This window comes from Rhyacophila brunnea, unplaced genomic scaffold, assembly GCF_057557595.1.
Source record: "Rhyacophila brunnea isolate RB1 unplaced genomic scaffold, BYU_Rbru_1.0 scaffold_18, whole genome shotgun sequence".
Lineage (NCBI taxonomy): Eukaryota > Metazoa > Arthropoda > Insecta > Trichoptera > Rhyacophilidae > Rhyacophila > Rhyacophila brunnea.
Window position 1 is genome coordinate 24,161,684 of NW_028232837.1, and position 23,090 is coordinate 24,184,773.

The 23,090-nt window shown below is 40.2% G+C and overlaps 3 protein-coding genes across 3 annotated transcripts; 2 read left to right on the forward strand and 1 right to left on the reverse strand.

Annotated features, from left to right (window-relative positions):
- Positions 1 to 3,821: 3,821 nt before the first annotated feature.
- Positions 3,822 to 21,748, forward strand: Cdc16 (cell division cycle protein 16). Its single transcript, XM_085945441.1, has 9 exons — positions 3,822 to 4,079; positions 4,164 to 4,451; positions 5,768 to 5,930; positions 6,770 to 7,048; positions 12,003 to 12,155; positions 12,663 to 13,025; positions 14,498 to 14,794; positions 15,752 to 15,922; positions 20,613 to 21,748. Exons 1-8 carry the CDS (start codon positions 3,993 to 3,995, stop codon positions 15,901 to 15,903), a joined length of 1,782 nt encoding a protein of 593 aa, XP_085801567.1. The 5' UTR covers positions 3,822 to 3,992; the 3' UTR covers positions 15,904 to 15,922; positions 20,613 to 21,748.
- LOC147073352 (uncharacterized) lies at positions 18,162 to 18,701 on the reverse strand. The gene has a single exon (XM_085945638.1). It carries the CDS (start codon positions 18,699 to 18,701, stop codon positions 18,162 to 18,164), a length of 540 nt encoding a protein of 179 aa, XP_085801764.1.
- Positions 20,000 to 20,518, forward strand: LOC147073353 (uncharacterized). Its single transcript, XM_085945639.1, has one exon. It carries the CDS (start codon positions 20,000 to 20,002, stop codon positions 20,516 to 20,518), a length of 519 nt encoding a protein of 172 aa, XP_085801765.1.
- Positions 21,749 to 23,090: the final 1,342 nt, after the last annotated feature.

The following is a 23,090-nucleotide window of genomic DNA, read 5'->3' on the forward strand; positions in this document are numbered from 1 at the left end:
TGCGTCTATACAGCCACATCCCGAAAGCTTCAAGTCTCCGTGACATCTCTTGGTTTAGCGTCCATACTTCCATACCATAGAAAAGAATTGAGAGAACATAACAACGTACCATACGCAGTCTCAGACCTAAGTTAAGATCTCGATTGCTAAGGAGGCGTCTCATTTTGAGAAAGGCGCTCCTTGCGATCTCAATTCTAGTTTTTATTTCCAGAGACTGGTCCCATTTCTCATTGACCCATGTACCTAAATATTTATAATGGGTCACACGTTCGATTGGTTCGTTGTTAATGACAAAATTTGTGTTGGTGTCTGGTGTCGCTATTTTTGATACTAGTAATAGTTTTGTTTTCTTGAGGTTCATTTTTAAACCATAAGAATTACTGACCTCATTTACCTTTTCTACCAGTTGATGTAAACTCTTTAAACTATCAGCAATCAGCACAGTATCGTTGGCATATCGTATATTTTTAATATGGTTGCCATTAACCAAAATACCCACCGATTCACCATGTAAGGCTTCCTTGAAAATAGCTTCTCAGTACATGTTAAATAGCAAAGGTGACAATATACACCCCTGTCTTACACCGCGACGAATTTTTACCTCTCCACTGATTTCGTTTTCGATCTTGATATTCGCTGTTTGATTCCAATATAAGTTAGCTATCGGTTGAATGTCTCTTGCATCGATGCCTTTCTCCTGTAAGAGTTCGAGAAGTTTAGGATGCCTAACAGTATCGAATGCTTACTCGTAATCGATGAAACACATATAAACATCAACATTAACATCTAGGCATCTTTGCACTAGAACATTCAAGCTGAAAAGTGCTTCGCGAGTGCTCAAACCACTTCTGAAGTCAAATTGTGTGTCATCCATGTATTCTTCACATTTTCGAAAAATCCTATTATGGATGATTTTTAATAACACTTTTGACATATCAAACTTATTGTTCTAAGCTTGCTGCACTCCCTTGCATTCGCCTTTTTTGGTAGAGTGATGAATGTCGATTTCAACCAATCATCGGGAATTATGCCCGTTTCGTAAATTTTATTAAACAAATCAACGAGAATTTCTAATTGACCTTCTTCTAATAATTTTATCATTCCGTTGTAAATAATATCAGGGCCGACAGCTTAACCATTTTTAGAATTTCGTATTGCGTATATTATTTCTGCCCTATTTATGCATGGGGCTTGTTCACATTCATTAAAAGTATAGCCAATAGGTCCCCTATCATCATTAAACAGATTTCCAATATATGTCTTCCAACGAGTCAGCTTCTTTTCTATATCTAATATTATAATACGCCCATCTTCGTCTTTCAAGATAGTTGATGAGGTTCCTTTCGTAATTCCTAATGTTTCTTTATCTTCTTGTGCATATTAAAGGAATCGTATCTTCGTCGGCGATTTTCAATTTCTTTGCATTGGTCGGACATCCATTCTTCTTTAGCTGTACGAATTTTACTTTTTATGGTTTATGAATTCTCCTATATTGAGTTTCATTTTTATTTTTCCATTTTCTTCTTTCGTCCATTAAAGACAGAATTTCATCAGTCATCCATGTTTGCTTCTTAGCTGTTCTTTTATATTCTAATTGATTATTAGATATGGAGGAGAACACATCTTTTATCCTGTCCCACTTGTCTGTTATGTCAGAGGATGTAATGACCGAAGTTTTTATTTATTCTATTTCTGTGTTCAGTGCACTTTTTACTTGTTGTTTGACTTCGGGATCCTTCAGTTGATTAATCGTCGCTATAGGATTGGTTTCCCGAATATCCGTTTTTGTCGAAATCGACCTCTTAATGCAGAATGTTTTTTTGTGTCTAATTGGACGAGAACCATCCCTTTCTTTAAATTACTTTGTAATGGTAATGAATACATCATTCATATGCTGTAAAAATAACAATTTAAATATCTCCATGTATTTAAATATAGGATTATGAAATTTGCGTTTCGTCTCCTGAACATTTGGTCTATTCGGGAAACCAATCCTACAGCGACGTAATGTCAACACGTTGGTGGCGCGTGGTTCCCTCAGTAATCTTTTTAATCTATTTTTTACTGTAGCTACAACAGGATTGTGGTCAGGTGAGATGTCAGTACCTGGATAAGTTTTAGTAGATGTTACGCTATTTCTGTAACGATTGCGAATTAATATTTATAGTCTATTTGATTTCTTACAATGATATTGCCATCATCTTGTAGGGATTTCCATGACGTATACAATCGCCTTGCTGGAAGTTTGAATAATGTGTTACAAAAAACCATACTCTGTTACTGGCAAAATTGTTGTAATCTTTCTCCTCGATCATTTCTTTGTGCTAGACCGAATTCTCCTACTAACTCTCCACTTTTACCTTTACCAATCTTTGCGTTGAAATCTCCTATAATCAAGGTAACTTCATTATCTTTCGTCCATTTTAGAATTTCATTTATCTGTTGATAGAATTCTTCTATAAAATCGTCATCTTTGTCAGCAGTTGGAGCGTACACCTGTATTATATTAACATTACCCATCCATGATTTGAGTTGTAATAGCATTACTCTGTCAGAGTAGGGAACAAAACTATTGACCGATCTGTTAATTTTATCGGTCACTATGATACCCACTCCATTTCAATAGTGGTTATCATCATTTCCCGAGTAATACAAGGTGCCGTTGTCAGTTTTAAATCTGCCGTTTCCCTTCCACTTCACTTCGCTGATACCAAGGATGTCTAATTTTAACCGATTCATTTTCATAATAACGTTTTGCAATTTTCCACTTTTAAACATAGATCGCACATTCCAGGTAGCTATCTTCATAGCCGGTCCGGGGATTCTTAGCACCCTCTGACCAATTACGGCCTGCTGGGGACTGAGGGCCATGCAATCTGATTTTCCAGCCATGATGATTACTAGGGATATATTTAATGTGGTAGTTTTCCGTTGCTTTCCACATCGCAGTGTCAAAGCCATTAAAGCCGTTGCGACCATGCCTTCAGTTATCTAAATGTAAGCTGTACCGAAGTCCATCCTCTCCACCTTACATCAGTACTTGTAATTGCTGCTGCCCAATACCAGGGATATTTATTGACTTCCCAGTCTAGATCCACTGTGTTCTGCGATACCAGGGTCACCTCTAGGAGGATGTGGTGCTGGTACCACGCACAGACGGTCTCTATATTACGCATCCACTTGCCTTGTAGGACAGCGAGGACCAGTGGTTTACTCAGAACAAAGGTACTACCTCTGCAGTCCAACTTAGCCTTATTTTATTAATAGCAAAAATGTCGGTTATCAAAAAATATGTGGTTGAAAAATCCTGACCCGGGGGGTCCACTTCAGGAAGTGGTGTCCATGATAGAATCCATTTGTTAATGAACGAAGATGAATTTGGATTCACTACTATTGAAATTGATTGTACTAATAAACAAGCACATTCGTCAAAAATTAATGTAATGTAATATAGTAAAAGCTTGTTTATTTTTTTTAATTTTTGTATTCGTAAGTAGGTACATTGTTACATTGTTACATTGTTGACTATTTAAAAAGGTGTCTGTATTATTTAATGAAATAAGGAGGGGGAGGCGCCTAGATTAGATTTTTTTAAAAGTAGGCGTAGTTACAATAAGTTTGGAAACCACTGATTTAACATTTGAATTTTGTCTAAAAAAAAACAAGACGTTAATTACCCCACGTTTAATTTTTTGAAAATGCAGAAAATTATTGGTTACTCAACGCGTATTATATTTTTTGCCGAAATACTATAATTTTGAAGGCACTGTACTATAATTCCACTTTTAAAATATGGCAACACTGTTTACCGAAGAAACGTCAATGTCAAAATTTCAAAAAATGTATGCGTTTCATTTCTAATTTACTGTCGTGTAATGTCTGTATTCATTTTTATTCTGACATAAAACTAGTAAAGTAGTTCATAAATATTTACACAAGTCCATTGGTTAGTGAAATTTAACTTTATATACATAAGTTCACTTGTAAAACCAATGATGTCTGACGCCGCTGGGGAGGTTAGGCCTAGTGTTTTCCTTCACGGATCATTAAAGGCTCTCGTAAAACAATATTCAGAAATGGTAAATAACAGCCGTTTGATGAAATCTTTATACGAAGTAACTTAATAATTAATGATGTTTACCACTATTACTTATGTTTTATAGGGAATGTGGACAGCTGCCCTTTTCTGGGCGGACAAAATCCTCGCTCTGAATGGGGGTGAGGGAGATGATGATATATACCTAGTCGCTAATTGTATGCTTCAAAAGGGTGAATATCACAGAGCTTCGCATACTATTGTATCAAGGGGCCTTCACAAAAAACATCTAATGTGCTACTACATAGCTGGTCGGGCCTTATTGGAAGCCAAGGAACATCAAGAGGCGTTGCAATTACTTGATGAAGGAAACCCAGAAATTTTAATACATACAATGAGTGAACCACCTAGAAACGTAAGATTTATTATAATAAACATTATAAATTACAAATTCAAAGCATTCACAACATGACATAAAATAATGTTGACATTATTTAAATAAAATACAGGGTAATATGAGTAAAAAATATATAGAAGCTTAGTAGACCGTCCACGTGAACTCAACTCACGTAAGTGGAATATATCAATATCCAAAGCAATTTGATTAAACACAGTTATTGGCTTGTTGTTTTAATTTAATAAAACGCATTTTTTTACGTACATTTTCAACTGAATACATTTTTATTTTTATAAAACAATATTTATCAAACAAAATCCAAAGCGACAGAAATAATATAACAATAGGTACATATTGGTACATACAATAGGTACATACAGGTTCAGTTGAAAATGTCCCTCTGAGGTGGACGAAACCGGTCCTAATTTATTGATTAAAAGTGGAATAAGTACTACGAAATTAAATTATTTTATTAAATTAAAACAACAATACAATGCAGTTCCACCATGAATTGACAGATAACAAAATAAAAGAAAAAACAGTTATTGCCCTCAAGTGTACAATAAGTCCAACTATATTATTTCATTTTACACTCCTGCAATGACAAACAGATCCTTACACGATCCATCAATTTACGTAATTAGAAGCTTTTTATAATAAAAATATGTCTAAAACGATCAGGAGTGATGTTAGAATTATTATTAGTACATTTTTGGTTTACTGCGAAGAAGAAAAATAGTCGCATCTAAAAAAAGAGCTGATAAATTATTTAAACACACCTTTAGCACACGTTGCCGCCATGACAGGTACGTCACTGAGAAATCTTCTATATGCGACTACAGCGACTTCCTGTTATCGTCGATTTCTTGTTGTCGGACAGTATGTTTATAAAAACCTCTTCATGATGAAGGCAAGATCCACATGACACTGAAGAATCAATTTTATAAAATTTGGGCAACAGAATAATATTAATTTTATTCAATACTTACTTACTGCAATACAAATTATTTTTTTAGTCAATAGCTATTTCGATTTTCACATCATTATCAAGGAAGCTACAGAGAAATAAACGGTTTGCCCTTTATTTAATGTTTTTTCATGATATTATGCAAAAATAATATTATTTTAAACAAAAACCTTATAATTCATACATACGCCATCCTTATTAATTACATACATTTGGGATGACAGCATTAAAGTTTGTTATACGCCCGCTACCTACAGATTAGAAGCGTAGCACACTATCTTCTGTCCCACAGTGGCCGTCGAATCATCCTATCTTTTTAATTTTTGGAATTTGCGTATATAGTTAAATTGTTTTATTTTATTGCTAGAGGGTGTTAGGAGCAATTGCAGTTGTAAAAGGACGGATTCTGGGTGCCATGGAACGTCGTGCCGGAGCGCGCAACAGTTTTCTACACGCCTTGCAGAAAGATGTGCACTGCTACGAAGCACTTGATTACATCACCCGACATCATATGCTCACGCCACAACAAGGTTTTTATCAAAGATATTGAAAAAATCTTTCTTTTAAACCTTCATCTAAATCCCACAAGCAGAGCTATTCTTAATTGTTAACACGGAAACACTTTTCCGTTATTTTTATTGGTCCAAATTAACACGGAAGCAATTTCATACACAAGGCGGTTATCTACCATAATTGCTAATTAATAACATGGCGACAATTTAAGTTGGTACGCCTGTTGTGTGAAATACGTCTCTTATTTGCGAAGCTTGGTTAAATTCGGGTATGGTCGTGCAGACGTATCTATGGTTTTTCCACCCGAACCCCGAAATTTTGTATTGAAACGTCAAACAAGAATTGAACATATCACATAACGTACAATTTTATTAATCATGTCATTGCAGTATGTGTTAAAGAAAATATGTTACTATTCGCCACTCGATAATTGACAGCTCGCAGAGAACTATGAATTGAGGGCTGTGACTTGTGACGTATATTATTTTTTTAAATAGTTGCATCTCGATTTTCAATATGTAATTGACATACTCCATCTCGGTCTAAAAGTTAACACAGTCAAGAGAGTGGGTGTTAAAAGATAACACTTTTACCTACGCTAACTGCTTGTGATAATTAACTCCTTGAATACATAAAGACGTGATATATTTATCACTTTTTGGGTGTTATGTGATATGTTGGAATACACAAGTTCAACATATTTTTCGAATAGGTATGCTTCTGAGGATTTTCAAAATCATGTATTTTCTAGACTAATTCTATCAATCGTATCAAACTATTATTTTCTTGATATTTTGCTTCGATTGCCATATTACCTGCGCGTAGTATTTATTAAGTTTTATTTGTTTGGTTTCAGAATTAGAGCTCTTGGAGAATCTTCCGTTTGAAGCGCATTGCGGCAAAGCTGAAATTACTATGCTCAAACTGATATACCGCAATGAACTGAACAGATACAGCTGTAAAGATAAAGACCCCAAGCCACTCTCCATGGACTCTCTGTCAGTTAACGAACCGAACGAAGAAACCCTTCAAAAGCTTCTGCAGAACAGCACCGATTCGGTTGAGGGCAGGGCCAGAAGACTACTTCGGAGAGGAGAGTTTGAATTATGCTTAGATACTTTAGGCCCAGCTGAAGGTACATATTATGTAATACTATTCTCATGATAAACACATCGTTGTTGCACCTTCAAAACCCGATATCTGTACACTTTTCATGAAATAATGTTTTTGTATGAAAAAAAAAAAAATAATTTAATATTGTTTTTCAAAACATATTAACACTTTACCTACTGCGGAAATTATACCAAATACTAGCAAAATTTGATAAAACCCTTTATTATAAATTTAAGAATTAAAAATTATGTAATCTACCGATATATTTCAAATAAATTTTCAGAAAATATTTGAAATACATCAGTGTACCAAATTGTACAATTTATTCATCATTAAACCTATAATAGCACAGAACAGATAATAAATAGAATACCGATTGGTCATGCACCAGGTCTCCGAGCCATGACAGCTGGTCTTATTAGTGTTTTGTACAAGATAAATTTCTTGTGTCGGCTCCACAGAACAGATAATAAATAGAATACCGATAGGCTATATTCAATACGCCGCACGTTGAAGCAGGGCTTTTGAATGTGTGAGTGTCCTAAGAAAATGAAGCACGCATTATGCACGTGCAATAGTGTGTGTAATACACCAACATTAAATGAGCGTAAATGCATAAACCGAGAGCAGTTTTCAGTATTAGACGTTGATACCGCCTAAACCATGGCATCCTCAGAGGATCCAAGGCCACGAGGCCTGAATCATCATTGGGCTGATTCATGCAAACATGAACAGATCGACTGCGAGGCAAATTTCTAGCCGTAAGCAAATAGTAATTATTAATATCATTTTTTTAATATTATTACCTACATTTCATCCAATTTTGACCAATAGGTATTAAATTCGTACACTTACCTACATAAATATTGAAAGCAAAGTTCCCAGCCATACAATGTACCTAGCACCTAGAATATCTGATTTGAGATTACTTTGAAAAAATATGTATTTGTACCTAGTTCAAATATTTCAAAATATGTACCTACCTAGCAAAGAAATACAGCCCTTTTCAAAGCAGGTACCTAAAAAAGGTCTGGCTGACTATTTCTGTGGTGAGCGAAATTCTCAGAAATAAGCCAGGTACATAATATGCAGAGTGTTTTTGTTATTTTTCAGTGACAGAATTTGTTTTATTTTATTCTTGCCTAGAGTTGACCTGCTCTCCAAAAAGGGATTATTTCATTCGGTTTTCGGACTCTCGAGCGTAGCTATGGGAAATGAGTCACTTAATGAGGACTCCGACCGAATAGGTTAATTACGGATAGTGATTTGTTCGGACAGATTAGGTCAATTGTGTCTTTTGTAGCTGTAATAAAATGTATAGTACTAGCGCGTACGAATTACGGAATTTCGTCGCCACACGTTTCTTCCAATACTGCGCGCGCACTCTCGCGAATCTCGTTCGCCCCGAACGACATAATCCGTTCGCCGGGCAGCGTATCCTTCGCACCCACGTTTCTTCCTATACTGCGCGCGCACTCTCGCGAATCTCGTTCGCCCCGAACGACATAATCCGTTCGCCGGGCAGCGTATCCTTCGCACCCACGTTTCTTCCTATACTGCGCGCGCACTCTCGCGAATCTCGTTCGCCCCGAACGACATAATCCGTTCGCCGGGCAGCGTATCCTTCGCACCCACGTTTCTTCCTATACTGCGCGCGCACTCTCGCGAATCTCGTTCGCCCCGAACGACATAATCCGTTCGCCGGGCAGCGTATCCTTCGCACCCACGTTTCTTCCTATACTGCGCGCTCACTCTCGCGAATCTAGTTCGCCCCAAACGACATATTCCGTTCGCCGGGCAGCGTATCCTTCGCACCCACGTTTCTTCCTATACTGCGCGCGCACTCTCGCGAATCTCGTTCGCCCCGAACGACATATTCCGTTCGCCGGGCAGCGTATCCTTCGCACCCACGTTTCTTCCTATACTGCGCGCGCACTCTCGCGAATCTCGTTCGCCCCGAACGACATATTCCATTCGCCGGGCAGCGTATCCTTTGCACCCAGGTTTCTTCCTATACTGCGCGCACTCTCGCGAATCTCGTTCGCCCCGAACGACATATTCCGTTCGCCGGGCAGCGTATCCTTCGCACCCACGTTTCTTCCTATACTGCGCGCGCACTCTCGCGAATCTCGTTCGCCCCGAACGACATATTCCGTTCGCCGGGCAGCGTATCCTTCGCACCCACGTTTCTTCCTATACTGCGCGCGCACTCTCGCGAATCTCGTTCGCCCCGAACGACATATTCCATTCGCCGGGCAGCGTATCCTTTGCACCCAGGTTTCTTCCTATACTGCGCGCACTCTCGCGAATCTCGTTCGCCCCGAACGACATATTCCGTTCGCCGGGCAGCGTATCCTTCGCACCCACGTTTCTTCCTATACTGCGCGCGCACTCTCGCGAATCTCGTTCGCCTCGAACGACAAAAGCGCCAGGTGACACGGGACCGATTTGTTAGCTGGCTAAAGATTAGTTTTAAAAGATTCGTTCGTTCGAGAACGACGCATGTCTACTCGAGCCATTTACCGCCATTTTAAATTTATTTATTTTTTTTTTAAATATTTTGTACGCTGTACTTTACTGTATTTATATTCCGAACAATAAACGCCCTGTTTCCGCCTGTACTTCCGCGATGTCAATCAACATAAACATGTCCCCGAAAGAAGAAGCAGACGATACCACCGTGACTGACATCCAGAGCACTCATCCATCACCCCCCCCCCCCCCTTTCGGAGGTGACAACGTACAACGTATTCTTGACACGTGTGTAAGTTTAACCTGGATTCTTCCTTACTCGAGACGGTTACCTGCTATCGCCTTACCCGTTGTGTATTTCAGTTCCCATTATTTCTGAGTTCCCTGTATAATACGAGGGTGGGTCAATAAGTCCTTAGAAAAGCCGACAGGTGGCGCGACTAGTACTGTAAGCGGTTTGTTTTCATGCAGCGGCACTACCGATTCAGTATGCTGCGAAGTTTCAATCAGATTGGTCGGGTTGTTGTGTGTTTCTCGTACATTTAAAAAAAAAATTTGCTTGTGGAAAATGGAAAAATGGAAAATGGAGGAAAACTGTTATTAAACATTTTAATATAAAAGGGTTAACAGCAAAGGAAATAAAAAATGAGTTGGATTTAGTTCACGGCATATCTGCTCCTTCACTTGCAACTATTTATAACTGGTTAAATGAATTTAAACGTGGTCGTACATCAACAAAGGATGAACCACGCTCAGGACGTCCTGTAGAGGTGACTACACCAGAAATGATCAATAAAATCCACGATATGGTGTTAAGTGACCGAAGATTAAAGTTGAGTGAGATAATTGAGGTTACAGGGATCTCAAAAGGTAGTGTCATTTCTATTTTACATGACAAATTGGGCATGAAAAATATTTCTGCAAGATGGGTGCCGCGTTTGCTCACAGTTGACAATAAACGCAATAGGGTGGTGGCCTCTAAAGCCCTGTTGTCGCTCATGCAACGCAATCGGGATGAATTTTTTCGTCGCTTTGTGACTGTAGATGAAACATGGATACACCACTATACTCCCGAGACGAAAGAACAGTCAAAGCAGTGGATTGCGAAGGCAAACCATGTCCAAAGAAGGCGAAAACCGTAAAATCAGCTGGTAAGGTTATGGCTACTGTATTTTGGGATGCACGTGAAATTATTTTCGTTGACTATTTTGAAAAAGGAAAAAAAATAACAGGGGATTATTATGCATCTTTATTGGACCAGCTAAAAAACAAAATTGAAGAAAAACGGCCTCATTTAAACAGGAAAAAAATCCTCTTTCATCAGGACAATGCCCGTGTTCACACATGTTTACGATCAATGGCTAAAATTGAAGAATTGAAGTTCGAATTGGTCGACCACCCACCGTATTCGCCAGATTTAGCCCCCAGTGACTTTTTCCTTTTCCCAAACTTAAAAAAATGGCTAAGTGGACAACGTTTTTTTTCAAATGAAGAAGTCATCGATCGGAAAAATGCTTATTTTGAGGACCTTCCGAAAACTTATTTTTCTGACGGTTTAAAAAAAATTGAGAAACGTCTAACCAAGTGTATTGAGCTCCAAGGAGATTATGTTGAGAAATAAAAAAAAAATACAAAAATAAAAACTGTTTTAATGCTTTTTTCTAAGGAATTATTGACCCACCCTCGTAGTATAAGGCAATTGAATAAATTTTGTAACTAAAATCAGTTTATTTAAATTTATATATTTAAAAAGGTCTTTATACACTAATCCAACAAAAATAATTTTAAGACTGTACTGAAAAATGAAATGTCTGGAAGGTCATATAAACACAATGCAGTGACGAGTGAGTGACGCCTGGCCGTCAAGTTTGACCGATAAAGAATATGTAATAAATGAGTGCTTTATTAACTTGGCAACATTTATCACATCACTTACTCTTCTGTTTGTCTTCTTATCCATTAGTTTCTTTTATGGTCTATCCACGTTATGCCCAACATGCACCTTTCCATGACTACATTTTACAATTGTTTGAATTGAACAAATTAAGGAAAGATCTCACAAAACTTAGTAAACTGTATACCTACTGTTACAACCGTGATATTCTGGTGCATTATTATGGTTGGAAGAAGTGTTTAACCTAAACAGACCAAGTTTAATTGTATAGATTTCGAAATCACCGCGCTTTCGGGACAGGCATGATTTGAAAAGAAATCAATAAGGCCTTAGAAGTCACGTAGGTACCTAAAAAAATCCTTTAGAGTCGTCAGTCGAGAATGGACAGCAAACAACTAAACAAGACAATTTTTGCGGCGGGTGGCTAGGCTCAAAGCCATGCAGCCTACCACCCTTTTTATTGTGATCTGTAACTGTGCTTTATGATTGTATCCATAGTTTTTGATATGCAATGTGAATTCCTTTGTTTTGACCACATGGTAAATTCAGTTTTTACATACATTTTCTTCTTCAAAACACCAGAGATGATTCATAAATTACATTTTTTTAGGTGACAGTGAACGTGCAGCAGAATTAAGATCAGCATGCTTAGCAGAACTGAAAAGACCTCCCGCCTTATTCTCACTTGCCCATCGTCTCGTTGATAAGTATCCGCAATCCGCCACGTCCTGGTTTGCCGTCGGCTGCTACTACTACATTATAAGTGAGAACAACATTTTTTTAACATATTGAAATGGTAATGTATGAGGGGAGTTCCATAACGCCGCAATCAACTTTTTTAAATATTAGAGAAAAATTGTGGTGTGTGTTTATCTCATTTAACTGTTTGACCCACCACGCCGGGCCACCCCCCTTAGCCCGGGCCACTGGGTTAAAGCCCTGTCAGCCTCCCCTTTGTGGGGGCCATGGGTTGTATCATGTGACTAGAAAAATTTCTTTTTGCTTTCAAATTACTTCCTGAAAACAATTGAAATTAAAAAAGTTGTGGAATTGTTCCACATAGCGCAGGATAAAGACACCTTACCCAAAGTAATTGGAAACATCAGGATGTGTCAGACAAAGCCACAGTTTATTGACATATTTCATGTATTCACCAGATTGAAGATGTGGACAGTATATAATAATTCATGTAAAAGAATACTTATTTCACAATATGTTTGCGGATCCAATATTGTGGTTATGTTTTAAAAAATTGTTTCCATCCTTCCAGATAAAAGCGAATTCGCCCGGAGGTACCTATCCAAAGCGACATCTCTTGACAGAGGCATGGGCTCCGCGTGGCTAGCGTACGGTCACTCCTTTGCCGCCGATAATGAGCACGACCAGGCAATGGCCGCCTACTTCAAAGCCAGTCAACTGATGAGCGGATGCCACTTACCCCTGTTATATATCGGTTTGGAGTGCGGACTGACTAACAATTCCAAAATGGCCGATAAGTTCTTCCGGCAGGCTCTCCTGTTGGCACCTGATGACCCTCATGTTACACATGAAATGGGGGTGATAGCCTTTCAGAATCTGCAGTACGTAGAGGCTGAGAAGTTGTGGAGATCAGCACTTGGGGAGGTTGAAAGAAGTATGTGTTTTAAACATTTTTTAACTCTGCTTTAAAATTTATGCCTTATTTCTATCGGAGCATACTAATACCTTCCACACAATGAGTTCAAAGTACTATTATAATAGACAGAGTACTATGAATCATTTGTATTAAAACATTGATATAGTGGAACAATAAATTCTTATAAACTAATAAACACTTCTGAGAAATACATAACCACTGAAAAAAAACTTTTTGAAAAAAATATTGCACCTGGCAGGATTCGCGCCCATATTCCTGGCCACTAAGCTATACGTGTCCTATCTAAGGTTTTTACAATACACTCTGAAGCGCTTTCTAATTTTCAAATTATGTATGTTCAATAAAAGAATGTTACATTCTTAAATCTTGTGAATTATAAGTTGATTAAAAAATTAGTTAATAAATAAAATTAACTTTGAATATGCGCATATTATGCAATTATATTTGTATGTGGCAAATTTGATAATTCTTAGGGTTTCTATTACTGACTTCACTTACAGCAACTTCACTTTCTCTCACTTTCTCTCACTTTCTCTCACTTGACGATGCTCCGGCTATGACTTGTTTTCGACAAAAGTCAAAACTATCAAACTTCACACTAATGTAGTACAGTGAAACCCCGATTCTACTGTTTTCAAGGGACCGTTCAAAAAAACGATAAATGTGGGATACATAAATGTCAAGTCGTTTTTCTCCTGGATTTTTTTGACGTCTTGAATTATTTTCAATTTCTCAGCTAGATTTGTGGATTTCTTCATGGAGTCATTTTAGTTGCGACTTATAAAGATTCGTGATATGAGATGCAAGGCAAGACTGAGCGCCGACCGACCTGTGCAAGCAAAGCGACGCGTATCATAAACAATTCTACGAAAGCGACATAAAAAATATTCAACAAAAACGGTCAATCGGAATAATATTTGTGACGGGACCATAATATTTAGACAATAGATCGAGGAACTCGTTAATTAATCGGGGAACGGTTAATGCGGGATTATTTAACATTGTTCTTATGGGTGTTTGGCGGGACTTTACGAGAACGGTAGATCGGGGTTCCACTGTATGTTTATAGCGATTTCAGAATGTTTATGAATTTGCAGTTTGTGAATAAAAAAGAAAATGGAGCTGCGGAAATGTACATATCTGTACATATATTATAAACATACCATATAAGCGTGAAACTTGATAGTTTTGATACGTAAATATGACATAGTCAGAGCGACGCCGAGCGAGAGAAAACGACGCAATATACTTCAAGTAAGAGCAGTTGGAAATAATCATGGTAACAATAATTAAATTTAACCTGTGTAATTTACGCGCAGTAGAAGAAATCGTAATCTGCGCAATTTCAAGGTTGAGTGGTTCCACTATAGCTTTAGTTTTATATTTATGAAAGCTCCATCTCTTTTTCCCTTTTTCAGAAGTTTTTCCATAAAGCTTATTTAGTTAACAAATATTGAATAATTATTCAGTTTCAGCTGCGGGAATAGTCAGTGAGCGATGGCATCCGCTCCTCAACAACTTGGGACACGCGTGCAGAAAAAACGGGAAGCATTATGAAGCGATCGCTTTCCACGAGAGAGCCCTCACCATCATACCGGGGTGCGGAGCGACCTACGCAGCTCTGGGGCTTTGCCTGGCGCTGGTGGGAGAGATTACAAGGGCGATGGACGCTTTTCATTCTTCCCTTGCGAAAAGACCCGATGATACATTTGCCATTACCATGTTGAATTACCTGGTGGATCAGCTAGCGGAAAAGGCAGTAGTAGGTAAGTTACAAATGTTTCACAAAACCTTCCCTATATAAAGAGATTAGTAATTTTGCAATGCAGAATTATTCCTAGCAAACTTCACACTGTTACCACTCAATACTGTCAGAAAATGATAACATTTGAACATAATTTTAGATTCAGTCAATTCCATAATTATATTATTATTAAATGTAAGATTTTGCCATAATCAACCATAAAACTTGAATCTGTTATGAATGGATAGTGTTACTACATTAATTAGATACTATATATACGATGACTACTTAGAAAATGAAACTTATTCAACTTGTACTGAAACTAAAGCAATAGCCGCGTATTTACTGGGTGAGCAACCTCACGAGGCTGCCTCTGGTATTTGCTTCTCGAAAATCGCTGCGCGAGGCAGCTCGCAACAAAATTAATGTTACGCCGCGTGCAGCATATTTGAGCATTGACAAAACCGACAACGCTTGGGCTAGGCGGCACGTGCGTTTGCCTCGGGCGAGTCGCGTACTGACTAACCGAGCATTTGCCTCGTGAGGCTTTCATGTATATTATCTATGGAGAGGCTCCTTATAGGCTCTTATATAGGGAGAGAGGCAAATCTATAGTTTCTTCCGTCTGAAGTGTATTTATACCCACGACAAGTGTTGGAGGAACGGCCGCTGTGAAAATGCGGCTGGACAAAAATGTCATATTATTTTTTCAACATGTTGTTGATGCAGTGCGAAGACCCAATGAATTGAGTGAGAGACTAATGATCATTGCTCATAAAAATAAGGCTGTTAACATAATCCTCATTCTGTGGTAAAAGTAAATTATTATTACGAAACATAATATTAAGTTATAAAATAATTTTCTTTTATAATACATATTTTCATTAATTTTCTTTTATGGTTTAGTTCCTGTCCCCATATAAGTGACATTATTTTAAAATGTAGAATAATATATGAAGATTTCTGTTGTTTATTTCAGATCGAGAATCAATTCCAAAGTTTCCATTCCCGAACTCACCTGATTTGAACATGGCGACAGACTCCAAGCAACCTGAAGAGAGGAGCAGAGTGGAGACGTCAGGATTCAACCTAACTTGCAACTCAGACATGAGTATGAGCTTCGATGACTGATACCGAGAAGCAAATAATAGTGTGTTTAAGTATGGTACTGTTCGGTTATACGGAATACAGCGGAAAACGCATTTTGAAAATAGCCGATAAACTGGATTATTTGTTAGGTTAACCTAACCAAACTTTTTTTTTTTTTTTTTTTTTTCGGTGGGGTGAAATCTTCATAAGACACCACCAACAGTCAGCGGCGACTGGCTGGTGATAGTGTGGGATTTTTACCCACTAAAACCCCCCTCCTCTTCTCAGCTGCCACCCCGGAATCCGCTGGTAAGCATTACTTCAGGGTGGCAGCTATGTCTTTGTCCTATTTCAGGCCACGTTTAATCCTCGCCTGGATCTTTCGTCCTCTTCTTTTTCGTTCAGCACGCACGATGCAAACTTGGACCATGCTGACCATGCATCGCTACTCCCCAGCATAGAGGAGACCATGTTCGTCGGCGAGAGCTCCTGTTCACCTGTCTTGCATTTCAAGATGGCTCTCAACTCTTGCCATGCTGGGCAGTCAAAAAGCGTGTGATTCGCATCATCCTCGATACATCCGCCGCACTGGTGGCACTCACGGGTAGCTTCCTTACCTATTCTGTGTAGGTAAGTTCCGAAGCATTCGTGTCCCGTGAGCATTTGTGTCAGGTGGTAGCTCAACTCGCCGTATTTTCTCTGGCACCATGCAGGTCACCGACGAGTTTATGCGTCCACCTGCCTTTTGCGGATGTATTCCACCTTTCTTGCCACTTATGCATGGTCAGCTCTCTGGTTTCAGCCTTCTGTATCCCGTTGTACACCGCTTGCCTTTTGTGTGCTAGCAGGTCAATAGGCGGGATTGCAGTAAGCACCAAAATGGCTTCTTCCGACACCGTGCGGTATGCCGATGCGACTCTCAGTGCACTTCTCCGTTGAACTATGGCTAGGCTCAGTCGTGTCCTCTCGGTATTTGTTGCCTCTGCCCATATCGGGGCACCGTATAGGAGTATGGAGTGTACGACTTCGCTATAGAGTTTCCTCCTTTTCGGTTTCGGCCCACCTATGTTAGGCATGAGTCTGGCAAGGTCTTCGCCTACTTTCGCCGCTTTTGAAGCTGCTTATTCCGCGTGCTCCGCAAAGCGTAGTTTATCGTCGATCTGCACTCCGAGGTACCGTAGAGATCGTGAGAATGGTACCACGAAGCCGTCAACCTCGAGCGTTGGGGGAGCCAGCTTTCTTCGTCTTGTGAAAAAGACAGCTTCAGTTTTCTGGACGGCTAGTTCGAGTCCCGCATTGTTCAGCCATTTCTTCACGCTTCGTATGGCTTCTTCTCCAACTAGGCGAAGCATTGGTACCGTTTTTGCCGTAACAAGGATAGCCACATCGTCAGCAAATTTTGTCATTATGGCTTCTTTGGGCATGATATACATGGCATTCCACAGGGCCGGTCCTAATACTGAACCTTGAGGAACCCCTGCTGTGATGCTTCTCTCACACTTCTTGCCCGCACTGTCATACTCTAGTACCCTATCGGAGAAATAGCTGCTTATTAGTTTTAGCAGATGTCCTTGGGTCCCAATTTCGGTCAATGCGTTGAAGGTCCTTTCCCAATTGGCTGTGTTAAAGGCATTTTTAATGTCCAGGGCAATCAGTACGCAATGTTTGCAGGCCTTTACGCTTCCGTGCAATGCATTCCGGATCATTGCTACGACCTTTGCTATCGCGTCGATGGTGGATCGGCCTGGTCGGAACACATACTGTTGCGGCGATAGTCCCGTCTCTTCGCCGTCTAGGGATTGCTGGAGTCTTTGTAGGATTAGTCTTTCCAGCAGTTTCCCGACTGCATCCAGCATGCAGAGTGGTCTATATGAGGAAGGGCCAGGTATGCCTTGTTTCCATTTAGAGATGAGCACGAGTCTTTGCTTCTTCCAGGGAGTTACAAAGGTTCCTTCGGACAGACAAGCATTATATACAGCTAGCAGCAGATCAGGGTCCCTCAAAGCGATTCGCTTAATGACCGCATTTGGGATGCAATCCGGGCCAGGTGCTTTGGCCACTTTAATCCGCTTTGCTGCTTCTATCAGTTCAGCCCGAGAGAATGGAATAACTACGTCGTCCTGGTCTGTCGCTGTCTGCTTTCCTCTCTCAGGATGCCGCGGAAAAAGTCCATCTACTACAGACTCCAGATTTTTTGGGTTCTCGAGGTAGGGGTCGACGGTTGTTTTCCGGAGCTTGTTTCGCACTAACTTGTAGGGCATTCCCCATGGGTCGGTGTTAATAGAGTGACACAGTTCTGTCTAGCATTTCGCCTTGCTCTCTTTGATTGCTCTCTGTAATGTTTTTTTGGCATCGTGGTAGGCAAGCCGTTTTTCCTCGTTGCAAGGACTTCGCTGCGCTCGGCGTCGGGATGATAGACACTCACGACGAATCACAGCAATATCGTCGGTCCACCAGTAGACTGGCTTGCGTTGAGTGTGTCCGCTGCGCCTTGGCATCGATGCATCGCAGATGCGTCGTAGTGAATCATTGAGCGATCGGATCACGTTTTCAGCCCCCGTCGGGTTTATTATGTCGACTCGTCTTGCTTCAACCGCCTCGTCGAAGGCTTCCAAGTTGAGTTGTCGGACGCCCCAACCAGCAGTTGTCTTTTTTCCTTGTTGTCTAGTGCGATGTTCTTCTACCTCGAAGCTGATATACTGGTGGTCGCTATTTGAGTAAATATCAAGGACCCGCCAATCTTTTACTCTTCCTGCAATAGGCTCGTCCACAAATGTAATGTCGATGACCGAGCCACTGCTGCCTCGAATATCTTTAATCCAAGATAAAGTGGAAGGCATCGTGCTGATGGATGAGTGGTCTGTAGACGCAAAATAACAGGCCGCAAACGATCCCTCATAGGTACCTGCCAACCCCTATGAGTATCCTGGCTTAACCGGCTATGCGGGGCTCTGGTCGGACGGACTTTTTTTTCCCTAGCTACTCGTGGGATAAAATATGGAGGAAAAAACTAAAACAAACGATGATATGTGGAAGCTATTTGACATACTAGATGGGCGGGTAAATTCTTTAATGGTTTACATTAAAGAAAAAACCAACGTACACGCCCCAATCAAAGAAGGGCTAGCTGAAATCACTAGACTGGTTCGCGGCATTGCTGCTCATAAGGATACCGCAAATGCCCTTTCTGCAGAGCTGACAGTTGTCAAAAACGACAAAACAACGCAAACAGAATACAAGAAAAAAACAACCGAAGAGAACTGGCAGAAGGTCTCTAAGAGGCCAAGAAAAGCCAAAAGAGTGCCTACCAAACATGAGGCTTCGCAAAAGGCGAATCAGGCTGTAAAAGACCTGCCTCTAGCTGCCAAGAGAATGGAAGGCTCGGAAGGGACGAAATCACGTGTCAAATCATTGAAACGGCGATCGCCTCCTGGACCCAGGAATGAAGCAATTCAGATCCAAACTGAAGGCTCTTCTTTATCCTATGCCGACACACGCAGGAAGATAAAAAAAGAGGTAACACTGAGAGATGTGGAAGTGTCGTCCATTCGAAAATCGAAGCGAGGCGACCTGCTACTCCACATGAGACATGGGACGCAACAAAGCTGATGGGGGCCATTGCCAGGGTTCTTGGTGAGAGTGCGATGCTCAGCAAACTTACCCCCAGCATCACTGTCGAGATACGCGACATTGACGGCGCAACAGATGAGGGTGAGCTCCTTGAGTCGCTATCGGCCGTTTCACCGGAGATAGGAAGGAATGCGAAAATTTTGTCATTGAAACCTGCCTTCGGAGGAACTCAACTGGCAATCGCCAGACTGCCAAGAGTGGCATCTACCGGACTCATCACGGCCGGAAAAGTGCGGATTGGCTAGGTCAACTGCAGGCTGAGACCGCGTGTTCATCTGCCGCGGTGTTTCAGATGCCGTGGATTTGGACACGTGGCAGCTGACTGCAGTAGCCTGGTGGACCGAAGTAAGGAGTGCAACCGGTGTGGCCAGGAAGGCCACAAAGCAGCAGTTTGTCAAAACAAACCGAACTGTACGACCTGCGCTGTCTTAAAAATGAAGTGTGACCATCAGACAGGCAGCAGAAACTGTGCAACCTTCAAAGCGTCATTAGAGGAAAAAAGGAAAAAATGTTAAGACTCCTCCAAATCAACCTCAATGGCTGCCAGGTCGCCCAAGATCTGATGGTACAGATAGCTGAAGAGCGACGAGCGGACCTCGTGATTATCTCCGAGCAATACCGCGACGCAGCCAACAGGTGGTATGCGGATACCAACTCGAGATCCGCAATCTACGCACCGACTGGCCAGCTACGCATTACAGGTATTGGAACCGACAGAGATGGTGGCTGGGTATGGGCAGAAACAGCAGAGCTGAGAATATACAGCTGCTATTTCTCACCAAACTCTTCTCTCGAGACCTTCGCAAAGGATATCCAACGCCTCGAAGACGACGTGAAGATGTCCACCTTACCAGTGATCGTCGCAGGGGATTTCAACTCTAAAGCCCCAGAGTGGGGTTCAGCTACCACAGACAGACGAGGAGTGATGCTCTCGAATATGGCATCCCACCTGCACCTGCACGCAGCAAATACTGGTAGCAGAAATACTTTTATTCGAGGCAACTTAACCAAACCTAACCTAACCTAACCTAAACTAACCCAAACTAACAAATAATCCAGTTTATCGGCTATTTTCAAAATGCGTTTTCCGCTGTATTCCGTATAACCGAACAGTACCAAAGAAACTTTATATCAACACTGAGATTTTGCTGTACTAAACTAGAGTGTATGAGCCCTTCCACATTAACATTTTTCTAGAACTGTCGTTTGCCACCGTGGCAAAGTGGCGTTTCCGTTTTTGAAGCACTTCTTTAATGCGTACGCAGTAGTAATTATTATGTATCGGTGGCAAAGGGTGGAGGAGGTAAGCTGTTGAGATCTGACAAAAATAGTGCACACTAAACTTTGTCAGTGATTCTTATTGGTTTTCATTGACCTGAAGCTGCGTATCCACTATGTTTGCTAACCAGTAGCGTTCCGCGAACCTGTAACAGCTCAAAGGGAGACGTGTTTTGCGAACACATCCATTCCGCAATGTTTATCTGAACGTTAAGCTAACATGTCTGAATTAGTGGCAAGCGCTGCTTTTATATTCACTCATTATTTGGTAGAAATAAAAGGCTTCCTCATTTTTGGCGAGCCGATTGCTACAAAAACGGATAAATATATTCTACTGTTGGACCTAAAATCTCAAGAATTAAGTGGGCATTACAGAAAATTTATGCGATTGTGTTCATCAAATTTTCAACATCTACTTAGTTTGGTAGCACCTAAATTCCGAAAGGCTATATCGGCTTAATGTGCTGGCTTTAACGTTAAGATTTTTAGCCACCGATGATAGTTTTACCAGTCTGCAATATTTTTTAAAAAATTTCGAAGCAAGAAATCAGCAAATTTGATAAGTCTGTAAGGCTATCTGCATTGTAAGACAATATACAGGTGCATATTAGCGTCTTGAGGATTCCACAATACTGGATTGTTTCTATATAGTTCTATGAGAGGTAAACATTTTTCTTCCGACCACTCCATTACAGTCTGTTACACGAACACGACATATACTCTACATGTCCTGGTTCACTGGTGTCCACGAACACACTCCGCTCACCTTTGTGGTGCGAAAAAAAATGATAGCGTTTGGAACGTATTCTGTGGTTCGCGAACTGTACGCTTTCGGAGCACGGGAACCTATTAGGAACGACCGCAGAGTGCTTCTAGTTAACGAATATAGTGGATACGCACGCAGCTTAAGAATATAAATTGCAGATGGTGTTAGTTTATAAAATTCAATTAAACCGCAGTGCATAAGCCAAACCATGATAAATAAAAAAAATATTATTCTATCTATAAAATATCTAAAATTTTGTATCATGGCAAGTGTGCAAAAGATTATGGGGGATAAGTTAAAATTGGTATTTTTCAAGAGAACCAAAGTAATATGACGTACTGAGTTTTTAACAACTTTACAGGAGAGCTTCTGTATTTTTGGTGTAAAATTAACTCATTCACTGCACGTCATCACAACTCGGTTAATGCTAAAGACACACCTCGCGTGTAGCAATTAGCATAATAATTATTTGTGTTAATTAACTGGTCAGCAGTGAATGTATAAGTATCTAATGGCCACACGCCGGGCGTGTTCTTAGCACGGAATGTGTTGAAACATGAATAGACTCATTCCTTTATGTATATGTATGGTTGATTTAATTTTTCTTTTATGTTACGAGACATATTACCCTTTTTCTTTCTCACACAAATTGTTATATGTACGTTATGTGGAAATCTCTTTTGTAGATAAAATATAATAAAATATTTATGAATCTGCAAGTCTTTTAGAAGTCTGGAAAAGTGTACCTAAACCTATATTAATGATGAATTAGTGTGTGTGGAAGTGAAACTTCTTTAAAGTAAGTGGTTATAAGTGCTCGATTTTGATAAATAAAATTCTGACCAATGATGTTGAAAAAAAACTTTGAAATTGAAACAAAAAAGGACCCTGTTACACCGACTAACTTAGCTACAAGTAACCGCAATGCGAGTTCATTGCAAGTTTCTCGATACTACTGCTATGATATTTATTTGCCAATCTGCCAGGGTCCACGACGATTACGATAACTAGTCATTAATACTTTTTTGTACCTTGTTCCATCCAGAGATCATATGGGCCTCCACGGGGTGGAGGTTGTATTAACAGATTTTTGCTTTATGAGAAATAGATGTAAGCCACTCACTCAACCTAATTCTCCTACTACTGGGTCCAAGTACACATTTTTAAAAAAAATGTAACTTTTTGGCTGACCCGGGATTCGAACCCGGGACCCACAACATTATAGGTTACCGCTGGGCCATCATGGCATTATTATTTAATTGAAAAATCCAGGAAGATTTGTGTAAAGCCAAGTAACTGCACTCTAGTGTGGGGGTCAACAACCCAAGCCCGTCAGCAAACGCTGCGAGATCGCAGTAACACGACAGTCAGTGGATTATCCAATTATTGCATACTTCAATAAATAGCTGATCACAATTTATTGAATATTCATGTCAGCTTTGTCATCCAAAGTCAGCACATTCAATTGTGACATCAATAAAACCTGATCGTAAGTTATTGGATATGCGTTTCTTCCGCCGCGCCTTGGACTGCTAACATCTCTCTTACGTCATTC